The sequence below is a fragment of the Macrobrachium nipponense genome, chromosome 37 (genome assembly GCF_015104395.2).
Source record: "Macrobrachium nipponense isolate FS-2020 chromosome 37, ASM1510439v2, whole genome shotgun sequence".
NCBI lineage: Eukaryota > Metazoa > Arthropoda > Malacostraca > Decapoda > Palaemonidae > Macrobrachium > Macrobrachium nipponense.
In genome coordinates, this window is record NC_061097.1 from 39,815,632 (window position 1) to 39,827,949 (window position 12,318).

The 12,318-nt window shown below is 37.1% G+C and overlaps 1 protein-coding gene across 1 annotated transcript in view; it reads left to right on the plus strand.

Moving 5' to 3' along the window:
* Window positions 1–7,094, plus strand: part of LOC135209167 (peroxisomal membrane protein PMP34-like) — a 58,641-nt gene extending 51,547 nt beyond the window's left edge. Inside the window, exon 8 of the mRNA XM_064241840.1 lies at window positions 1,423–7,094. Coding sequence (XP_064097910.1) covers window positions 1,423–1,576 — 154 coding nt within the window. The 3' untranslated portion in view covers window positions 1,577–7,094. The remainder of the gene's footprint in view (window positions 1–1,422) is intronic.
* The last annotated feature ends 5,224 nt before the right edge of the window (window positions 7,095–12,318 follow it).

Sequence of the window (12,318 nt, forward strand, 5' to 3'; positions counted from 1 at the left end):
AGTTAAAGACCCCAGTAGATCCATGACGAAGAACGCTCTAGCCTTCTTCATGAGAGAGTTAATTAGAGAAGCTCATATGTTGTGTCAAGAGCAGAGCTTTGGTATTTTGAAAGTGAAGGCTCATGAAGTCAGGGCAGTGGCGACTTCATTAGCTTTTAAAAAGAATTTAGCCCTCAAGGAAATTATTGAATCCACATATTGGAGAACTAATTCAATATTTGCGTCTCATTATCTTAGGGATGTTCAGACAACCTTTGATAATTGTCAGACGCTAGGTCCATACGTGTCCTCTGGTACAGTATTGGGCAAAGGAGTTACTACCCCATAACCTTCTTTTAAGCTAGTTGATTTTATTAGGTGATGGTGTTTGTGTTTTTTGGTCGTCTGAGAAAAGTGTGCGGTACTTTTATCAGTCTGGTTAGTATTATCCGGTGATGGTGTGTGTGTAGTTCAGGTAAATGATCTATTACTAGCTTGAATGCCGTGGCATAAGAGGGCTGTAGGGTTCTGTCAACACATTGGTCACGTCCAGTTGTCAGTTCCAGTCTTAGCTTCTTCAACATACAGGACACTTCCTTGTTGAGAGCTACTAAGGTTTAAGCAGGCTTAGAGGCAGGACCTATGAAGTCAGCTACCTTAGCAGGTAAGGAACCTAGAGTTTTAATAATATTTTAATAATATTTTTATACTCTAATAATGTTGCTGTCTTTGACCCACCTCCAAATGTGTCAATCAGCTATATATATACCTGCCAGGTAAGTGTCATACATTAAAATGAAGTTTTTATGTTAAAACAAAGTTTAATGTATACTTACCTGGCAGGTATATATAATTTAATTCCCACCCGCCTCCCCTCAGGAGACAGGGTTCAGAGAAAATCTGGCCCAATTGGGAACGGTTCCTAGCGCTAGCGCCACGGTAACGGGGTGGTGGTTGCCTGAACTACTAATAGGTTACTAGCGTTTGCCGCGAGTTTTGAAAATTTCTGCCAGGTGGAACAGAGAATATAGCTATATATATACCTGCCAGGTAAGTATACATTAAACTTTGTTTTAACATAAAAACTTCATATTTAACTATTTATAAGGAAATTTTTAATAAGAATATTTTGGTAAATGTTTATAAAATTTGGAGAGAGAAGAAAGATCATAGCTCCTTGTGGTGAGAGGAAGGAAAGTTAAATCATCTTTACTGACCTTCAATATACTATGTACTGATATGGTGTTATGTAATTGTACTTCAAAAACCTAAATTCGTTGAGATTTATCTTAGTACTACTTAGTTTGCATGGATAGTCTCAGAAGTCTGGATGATCCAATCCTTTACAATATATAATAATGTGCGTGGAACCTGCCTGAGATATAATATTCCTAAAATTTGCAATAACTTCCTTCCTAATTCATCTTTAATCTTTTGTTGCAGGAAGCATGGCTTTAGAGGATTATTCAAAGGACTAGAGGCCAAAATCTTGCAGACTGTTCTAACAGCAGCTTTGATGTTTGTTTGTTATGAAAAGATAGCAAGTGTTGTTTTTGCTGTGCTGATGGGAAACAAGAAGACTGCACTCAGGAAATAGTGGACCTGAGAAGCCACAATGACCACTACCAAGATGATGTGATTTATTTCAAAATTTGTAGGTTGTTTGCTTGTGTTGTTTTTATTTATCTTTGGTATTTATTTGTCCTGTGACAATGTTTTCTAAATGAAATATTGTTTATGTGCTGGCATTCTAAATGCAGTATGTATGGTAATTACTGAGATGATGATATCCTATTGTAGGATTTCAAATAGAAAGTGTTCATGTGTTTATTCTACACACGTCATTCACTGAAAGGTGTTTTTAGATAGTATGAGATACTGCTTCATTGAATTTCCTTTTTCATATTTATTGAGTTGTATGCTATGACATTTACTATATTATTACTTCAAATTAACTTGAGGTTTTTTTAAAGAATACCCAAAGTAAATCAATTTACTATAATAACTAGGTATCTTATGCATACTTAGTTTTCAGATAGTAATTTATTCATTGAATTTTTATGTTTAAGGAAATGTTCAAAAGCACTGTTATTGAGTGTAGTTTTTACTTTCAACTTTGCAAACCAAAGCATAGTGGTGAAACCACCTCTTCCACCAGGGGGTAAATGTATTCTCAGTCTTTGTTATTGCAAAAGATTATGAATGCAGTGACTAATAAGTCAGTTGAAGCTTGTATAGCCATGAGTATAATAATCTACACATATTATTGTGGCAAGCAACAAACAACTATATAATAAAAGGTTGTGCTGATTGAGGGTATGGTGGTGAAGCTGCTTCTCGAAGTGGGGAAACTCAAGGTGAGATTGTTTTTATACTGTACCTCTGAAAGATCAGTGTCATTGGCATTGATAGAGGTTATGTGGGTAAGATAAACTTGACTTGGAATGCTTTGCTCTTCCTGAATAAGTATTGAGGGATCTTGAGGCATAGAGTATAGTGTCCTTTTCTTCTCCCATGGTCTCTTAAAATTGTACCAGAATGTCTATTCACTAAATGCTGTGTCCACCTCTCAGATTATAAGAGATTTGCAACCTTAACTTTATCAAGAAGGCATTGCTGTGTATAAATCATGCAGTGTTGTTCAATGATAGATGTAATCAGTTTCTGTGAAGTAATTGTATGTTGACTGGTACTATAATGAGCATAAGAGGAGCATTACATACTCCCTTGTTTATAAGCAGTGAAATCATAAACTGTTAATACCAGGGGTTACCTATCATGCCCTTTTTTTGTCTTTATTTACAGAGATAAACTGGAGCTGTTTATGAGACCTTGTTCTCTATATTAAAAGTAATTCTTATGCAATCTTGGTTTCCCATGTAAGTTTAACAGTAATATATTTTTTCCTCCAGACACTGTTTTGCATGATGTAGATTTAAATTTGAAATGAGTGAAAGTTGGAGTAAGGTAAAGCTATAAGTTGGTATGATAACAGGTTTTATAATTTCATAACTTGCCAAATGATATTAGCCAATTCTTATACCTCTTATAGATCATATACAAACTCTGTTGTCGTGTTCTGTCTTGGAAGATCTCTTCCACAAGTCTTTCATTTAGTTTAATTATGGTATGTGTGGTGACATTTTTGTAGCCTCTTAATACATTTCTGGCCTGAACCATCCATCATTAAGAGTAGTTTTGAAACGGTATCATGTAATTCTCATTAGCTGTGAGAATTAGCATCAATAAAGAATTTCAGCAGTTTTAATAATTTGTCTTTATTATTAAATCGTATGATGGGTAAATTAAAAATCTCAGTAAGTAAGATGGTGAACATAGGAAAAGCATATGTAACAACCAAATTGAGAATTTTTTTTTTTTTACCTATTTTTTTTTATAACAAAAATTAATATCATTGGGATCTTGTCAAAATTATGATGATAATCATCTATATATTCTTTTATGTATTTATGTAAAGCTTAAAAGAATGCTTAAAACTAAATCATTAGTAGCAGTATTTTATTTTTGTAATTTGGTTAAAAGCTTTCTGCAAAAAAATATACTGTGCTGCATTGGCCCTTAATTAACCATCAGTTGTTCAGCTGTCATGAGTTTGATTATTAGAAGAAACACTTGTCATAAAAGTGTTTTGTATTGTTTTAATAGTGGAAGTTGTGTAATGTGTCAATTTGTTTTATATTTACATTTGCTTGTCTTCCAAAAGTTGATGCTGTTGTTCTTGAGTCATTGCTAGTAAATATTTAATATTACCAAGGCTTGGTACGACTGAGGGAAAACAGTGGTAGTAAAGATCTGCGTTCAGCTGTTGGAGTGGAAAATATTAACCATATTTTTAATATTGTTGGTAAAAGAGATCACAGTTCTTGTGGAAATTTGTAACATACTGAGGATCAAATTGAAAACTTTTGTGTGCCATTACAGTATTATCCTTTTTTTTTTTTCTTACATAAATAATCATTAAACTCTGAGGAGTAATTGTACACAGAAGATGAGGGAAAAATTTTAGTTTTCATATAACAAAGACTTAAGTGCATTTATGAAGTAGAAGCTGTATCACTTAATATTCATCTTTACATTTCTGGTTTTTGTCTTTTACTGCTAGAGTTTAGTGTGACAACTTTTTCTTAGTTTCTCAGGATTAGTGTAGGGCTTATAAAATGAAAGTGCTTTATTTTTTTTTTTACTTTCAAGTATGTATATTTTTTTAATGAATTTCTTATAACTCATAGTGAACCCTTATAATATACATATTACTTTATACATATTGGATTTCTTTTAATAATAAGCATCCCTGAGCTTAAAATTAACTAGTTTATCTCCAGCAACAGATGCTTTAACAAACATTGTCTCTTTCCTCTTATCACACTGTATGAATTACGTATATGCAAACAAGAACAAGTCTATTACTTGAAGACTCATAAGTATGCATATGGATATTACTGAAGAATCATTCGCAGGTAAGCTAAAGTAAGATCAAGTAGTATTGCTGCTTGTATATATACAGAGTACAAAAGTATTATGTAGTAGGTAAAGCAGGGAAAGTGCACAAAATGTGTGAAACACTTTAGAGAAATGTTACACATTTGATAGGCATATGTTAAGAATGAGGTGTGTTTTCTATATATATCCTGTGTGTTTATGGGCAGGTGTCTTGAACATTTCTGTGTGAAGTGTTTTTTGCTGAAAACTGAACAAAATGAAACCTGCAAGTTTAGATTGATTGGTGAGTCATGATTACTGTTGGTATAGTATATTAGTTATCCTTCGTTTTTTAATACAATATTACCCTAGCTGTAAATAAAGTATAAATATGCTATGGAACAAAGATTGAATTTTAAAGTATTGAACTTTCACTGGTAGAGTTATCTTCAAGCTTGTTAACTGTAATAGAAAGTTTTATTTTCAAATTATCCTGATTTCTTTTCTTTAAGTATTAGTTTTGCGTCCTCGAAATACTTAAAAGTCATTCTTATGGTGTATGAAAAAAAACCATTTGTAACAGTATTGTTATTATTATTATTATTTTATTATTACTATATTATTGTTGTTGTTATAGCAATCTTGGCTGCATTTTCCTATACAGCCTTTTCTCTTGTCAGAGCGCTGATGACTTTAAACAGCATTACCACCCCCTCTCTTGCCCATACAGATTTTAGAATTCTTATTTATTGTATGTATTTTATAAGGCATGTTGTGGTGCAGTAGGCCTAGAGTTAATTTGAGTGGTGAGGTATCATGAAAACGGATAAGTGAGGGATTACAGTTACTCATTTTTCCAAGAGATTTGGCATGTTCGTGTTCACGATTATAGATTGTGCCATACTGAATGGTTCATGACAAAGCAGTTTTGACAATATCCATGAACAGGGCATTCAGACAAATATACCACATTCTGTGTCTTATGGTCTTCATCAGGGAGCTCTGAGTTCTTCAGTAATAGCTTGCTGGATTTTATATGCTTGTAATTAGGAGCTGGATGGTATCTTTTGGGCAGATGAAAGTCACATTATTATTGATGATTTATCTATGGGCACTTTCATCTTTCTTGTATTCTTGCATTATGCTCTTGTAGAAAGTTTTGTATCATTTTTCTGGTGCTGATATGTTTTTTCTTTTTCTTGTCCTTGCTTCCATTTGTCCATGGTGGTCAAAACCTGACATTATACATGGTCAATGGAATACAAGTATCTCAGTAGATTTACTAATTCCTTGATCATTCCTGTCATAGACAAGCAATTCAGGAGTGCAATCCTAATAGGTGTCTACCACTGTTTTCTTAACCTTTCTGGGCATTCACTGAGGCACAGTGAAATTGTCTAAGGTTGGCTTGATGCCATTGCACATCAAGGATGACGGGTGGTGGTTATGGTTTCATGCAAGTGTGAACTTGACTGAGCATTCTTCAAGGTCAACCATGAGATTTTCAAGATTAGCAGAATGTAAGGTGGTGGGGTGTGGTTATTTCAAATATACTGTCCAATATTTCCACGTAGAAATTAGTGATAAAGATACCCAAAGGTGTCCCATCACTATGCCAGTTTGTTGCCTTTGTATGTTAAAGAAGACCTTTGTACAGGTCTCAAACTTATCCCCAGAGACTTGGATGTTAAGGATCCGCTGACGAGGAAAATGGAGAAGACTTTACAAGGAAATGTAGCCAAAACTATTGCCATCATTGGTAATACCACTCTCCAAAAGGTCTTATACCACAATATTATTATAAGTTTAATCAAGCCACATAGTTTAGAGTTTTAACTTGTACGACGGGCAGGAGTTTATTGGGTTAATGTTGATGGCTATTGACAAATTTTCTTTTGACCATTTACATCCCAGACTTGTCAGTCACTGATGTCTGAAATCATGACTTATGTAACAGCATGATCTGCTTGAACTATGTAATGAGGATGAGAATATTAATTATAAGTATACTGTGGTAAAGTGTATGTATAGGTATATTTCTATGTGATATTGTATTGACACTTTTTTATTCATACTTTACAATACTCTGTACATCAGCTGTGTGAGAAATTCAGATTAGTAGCATTTATTAGTTAGTTATCTTTAAAAAAAACTTTTTCACTGATAACCAAGAACAGCTATTACAAGTCATTTTGCTGTAACACCTCTGTTGGCATACGTCACAGTTGTGTTGTCAAAAGATGACTTTAGTAGATTCAGATGTAGTTGATTGTGATGTTTAAGGATGCAATGTTAAATTTTAATGGTTTTTTAAAGAATTGTAGTGAATTCTTTGTAATCATTTACACTTAAAAATATAAGGATTTATACATAATATTTTGTGAACACCACTTGGAAGCGTAAAATGTCTTCCCAGGCCCTATAAAAGTCTGTGGAAACTCAGGATGATATATTTTACTATTATGGTAAAAAGTATTGGCTTATGAAAACCATTTGCACTTCTGTTCCATTGATATAGGTTCAAAAATGCCATGTATTTTCTTCCTTGCCAGCATTTGTTCTAAATATATACAAAATACCCATCACTTGCAATCAATAATACAGACTTGTGTAAAGATACAATTCAACTTTACAAAAAGTTATTAGTGAAAATGTGATTAAATTTGACAAGTTTATTTTTAAATAGTTTCCTTTATAATAGTTTCCTTTATAAGTTTAAGTTCCTTATACTTGTAATTTTGTTCAAACTTAGTTTATGCAACTATAGTGATGGAAGACAGTTTATAATGCTACTACAGTGATGGAAGACCAACTGCAAGGAATGCCCTCTTGAGAATCTGCTGAAGCAGGTGAAAAAAGGTGTCATCTATACAGGCAGGGGATCTTACTGAAGACAATCTCCTTTATGATACTCTTGTAGATATTGGCAAATAGAACTCCTAAAGGGGATCCCATTGCCACTCCATCAATCTGGAGATGTCCTCCGTGGGTGGTAAAAAGTCATTCTTAGTGCATGTTTCAAGAAGGGATTCTTTGAGAATGTTCATACTCACACATCTATACTATACTCTATTCTGGATATTTTCGATCGTTTCGTTAACTGGAAAGTTCATGAAGAGGCTCTCGACATCTAGGAAGACAATAGTACCTGTAGAGGAAGTCACTTTAATTTTTATAAAAAGTTGATGGACAATTGGAGACTGTGTCCTATCTGACTGGATGGCATTTATAGTATGGATCTCCAGGTTGCATCCTACCTCCTTAAGAATCCATCACTTTCCTCACTTTGAGCAAATTGCTAATAGCAAGAGTCCTGGAACTACTAAAGCATTTAGTTTTTTCAGGTCCCTTGTCAGGGATCTTGGGATAGTTCCTAGTGCTCCTATAATTATGGGTACAATTTCCACTGGCATATCCCATATCCTTTCATATTTCTATCTTCAGGTCTTGAGACAAACATAAATTTTTTCTCTTTCTTATCTACTCTGGTGTCTCATGGTACTGTGACATCAGTGAGTGTTAATTTCTTCATTTTGTCAATCAGCATCAAGTCTGGTCTATTGGAACATAACACCCTATTTGTTCTGATACCTTAGTCCCAGAGGATCTTTACCTGTGTTTTTCTATCACTCCTTCAGGTTGGTGTTCTACCACTTATTATTGCAGCTAGCGAGTGCTTCTTGCACAGACTTCAGTGGAGGGCTTTTGTTACTGAATCATGGCTCTTTTTGAACTGGTTCTGTGCAAGCGCCAAACATTTACTTGCTATGTGGTTTATGGTCTCGTCTTTCATATTGCACTTCCTGCATATGGGTGAGATGTTATTTCCATTTATGTATTGTTCTTTGGACATATCAGGTTCTTACAGCCTTCTGTTTCTGTAGCCATTGCCATGTTTATGTATAGTCTGTCTGTATTTGCTCTTGGGTGTAATGCTTTGTGTATTGTCATGTGTTTCCTAGTTTTCTGGTCGATGCTGCAGAGTTTAGCCTTGATCCACTCCATTACTGCACTGTATCTGATTACTGGTACTGCCCATGTGTTTATGGCTTTCATCATGTTTCCGGCGTTGAGTTTTGACTTGAGTATTGCCTCAAGTCTGCATATATTCTTGATAGGATCACGCATTCTATTATCCATGTGTGCAGTATCATGTCGAAGGCTTTTTTTTGTAGGCATGGTGCCTCGTACTTTCAGGCATTCTATTAGCCATGTGTGCAGTATCATGTCAAAGGCTTTTTTTTTTATTTTTTATATTTCAATCCATGCCATGCTTAGGTTTGTTCTCTCTCTTTAATATTTCTTCTTCCTCTTACTATTTCTTCATTACCATTTTGTCTATCAGCAGCTGGTCTTTTGTGCCCTACTCTTCCTTCTGCAGCCTTTCTTTTGGTGGGGATGGTGTTTGTATCCTCCAGGTAGTAGCAGTATAGCCTTTCACTGCTGATACCTATTAGTGACTTCTACATTATTGTTAGGCCTGTAGTAACTTGCTATATTTCCCTTATTCTTGTCCTAATGTGCTAAGGATGTTCTCCCTGTGGCCATCCATTTGGGTGCAAGGTGGTTTGTGATACAATACTGGAGTTGTTCTGCAATGAGTGGGTATAGGGCCTTGAAGTTTTTGAGCTAGTATCCATGGATTTGACCTGGAGCTTTTCAGTTGGGCATTTTCTCCAGATGGTGTCTGACTGTGTCCGTCATAATCTTGGCAAATCTTTGTATTATTCTCCCCATTTTTTCTGCCTAGTCTTCCTGAGGCCATGTTGCATGTAGCCATGACTTGTTTTTCCAAGTTTTGTTGGGTTGGTTGCGATGGTGGTGTTGATGTTTGTATCCCCATGAGTTCTACTACTAGTCTTGCCCCTGCAAATGCCAGGTTATTTGTTTGCAATACTGGTGGTGTGTATTAATCTCATTATTTCATTAAACTTTACCTATTTTCTCCCTTAGTTTCTGTGTTGTAGGCTTTGTTCTTTCTGTATCTGGCTTCATCCATTGTCTGATCCTTTCCAGCCATTTTGACCTTTTATATTTTCAGTATTTCCTTGTGCTGCTGTTTGCTAGCTCATCATTCACGTTATCTTCGGTGGTGTTTTCTCTTGTTCATATTCTTGTCCTTTGTTGCTGGGTGTATTTCTCTCTCCAGTTCCTCACTTTCTTTTGTGAAGAACCACTACTTTACCTTTGTTTCTTATTTGGTCTGCTAGACTGTTCTATTTGAGGGGTGTTATTTCTCTCATTCCAGATGTTAACCAATATTCTTCTGTATACACTTTCTGCCATGTTGCCTCTGATGCAGCATCTCTATATTCCTTATTTTCTTCTTTTGTCCATTTCTTCTTCTGGTTTGCCTCTGTAGCTCCAGTCGCTGGTTGCTAGTTACTGTAGTTTCTCGGATGAGTTGGTTATGTGCTCGACTACCGATCTCAGGGTCCGGGTTTGATTCCCCACTCTGCCAACAAGGAATCAGAGGAATTTATTTCTGGTGATAGAACTTCATTTCTCAAAGTGGTTCGGACCCCACAATAAACTGTAGGTCCTGTTGCTAAGCAATTGGTTCTTGGCCATGTAAAAATATCTAATCCTTCGGGCTAGCCCCAGGAGAGTTGTTTATCAGCTCAGTGGTGTGGTTAAACTAGGATGTACTTAACTTTTGCTGGTTACTATTGTTGGGGTGGTCAGTTGTTGGAAGACTACCTCCAAGTACCTGACGGTCCTCCCTGCTCATTGGGCTGTATACCTGGCTGCCAGATAAAGCTCCTCTGTTGCCAGGGGTTCCATTTACATCGTTGTTGTTTAATCTTTCATTTCTTTCCATCATTGCTAAGTTTTGCCATTTAACCTATTGCTGGAACCCTAACCCCCTCATTTACAGCTGAGTAGGCTGAGGAAATTGTGATGAAGTTCCTTTCCCAAGGAATCAGTGCTGAAGAGAAAGGTCACCCATCCAACAACTGAACAGCCCCATGTTGCTTAACCAGTCCACCGATGAGCTAATCACTTTGGAATGTTCGTGACGAGACACTCAACATCTAGGGAGGCAATAATACCTGTAGAAGTCTCTGGGTTTCCGTAAAAAGTCACCAGTCAACTGGAGGCAGTATCTGTCAGGGAAAGTATATGTAGCGAGATTATTATTACTATAATTATCATCATCATCATTATATTATTATTACATAAAGCTAGTCCAAAGATTCGTCAAGAATACTAAAATTTATACATTCAGTGAGCTGCAGGTCTTTGGGAGTTAAATAACTGGTTAAACTGACAAACAAAGCTCCTGCAAAACCTTCCTAAATATTCAATGCTACACATTCACTGTTGGCTGAGGTTTATTAGAAAGAAGCATAAAGTTCAAGATGTTTGACAGCTGTGTGAGAAGAAACAGAAAGAAATGGTTGAAAAGCAAAGTCCATCCATATAAAAAAAATTATTCTTACTTGAATAAGGTACTTTTTATCAAATATTTACTTCTTTTAACATGACCTGCTTGGCAAACCTAAATCAAGAGGAAAATCAGACACCATAGTGTTGAGAAATATCTGATTATTTGTGGCTTTCGTTTCCCAGTATATGCAGTCATACAGAACTAATCAGATTTGGTAAAACGCTCACAAAGTGAAGGTCCACTTCACAAAGTTTTTAACATAACATGACAATTTGTCTAAAATTGCATTTTTCCTAACTATACAAACCTGAGGTCCTTTTACACATAGCCCCACCTCATGCCACCCCTCACTCTGCAGTTTTTGCTTGGGCCAAAAGCAAAAGTGATTTGTTTACCTCCCAGTCGCGCGCGCGCGCCTGTCGGACAAGCAGTTAACTACCGAACCCCTTGTTCGAAAGCTTACGACCTATCCAGCTGCCGCTAGTACCTTCCTATTGTAAAAGGACCTCAGGTTTGTATAGTTAGGAAAAATGCAATTTTAGACAAATTGTCATTTGTTCCGACACGGCATACAAACCTTCGGTCCTTTTACAATAGGAAGACTCACTTCTTGGTGGGTGGAATCTGAGTCTTTTGTGAACAGACTGGTGTTCGCCCAACCTTGGAAGCCTCCCTGGTCGTAAGAGCGAGGGAGGGATCCAAGCCTCTGTCCGATTGATCGGGGTGTGCACCGCAGGATCAATGGTCAGACCTCTGGACCGAGTACTAAGAGAGAGGCATGCGTATCTCTTCGTACCAGCAATGTAAGAACTTGTTCCTGTACAGGAGCAAATATAAAGTCATGGGTTTGACTCTTGTAGGCATCCACTTCCCCCCCTTGTAGAAGGAAGTGGTGGATATTCTGCTCCTATCCCTAGTGAAAGGAATAGGATGGGGCTCTGTCATATAGCTCACCTGCATCTCGTCCTCATCCAGCGTAGTGACGACCGTGGCCCTCTGCCCACAGGTAGAGGAGGAGGAAAAGATGGGAAGAGAGAGCCAGTCACTCACTCACTCACACATCCATCCACACAGTCACACCAGGACTCGATGCTGTTCAGCCTGCGAGGGTCTGGGTTAGCTACACAACTTGTTGAGCAGCCACCACGGGTCCCAAGGAAAAGGTATCCCAGGAACCTGTGGGCAATATCCCGAAGGTAGAAGGACGTAAAGGTAGTCTGGTTAGACCAGACACCTGCCTTCAGGACCTGCGCCACGGAGAAGTTCTTACGAAACGCCAACGAGGGGCCAATACTTCTGACTTCGTGAGCTCTCGGACGGGACGTACGGATGTCGTCACTACCATCAGCCTCATACGCCCTCCTGATGACCTCACGCAGCCAGAATGAAAGAGTGTTCTTGGATACTTCTTTCTTGGTGACCCCGGTGCTAACGAAGAGGCGTCGACACTCAGGCCTGAGGTGTCGAGTTCTCTTCAGATAGCGCCGTAGCGCCCTCACAGGACAAAG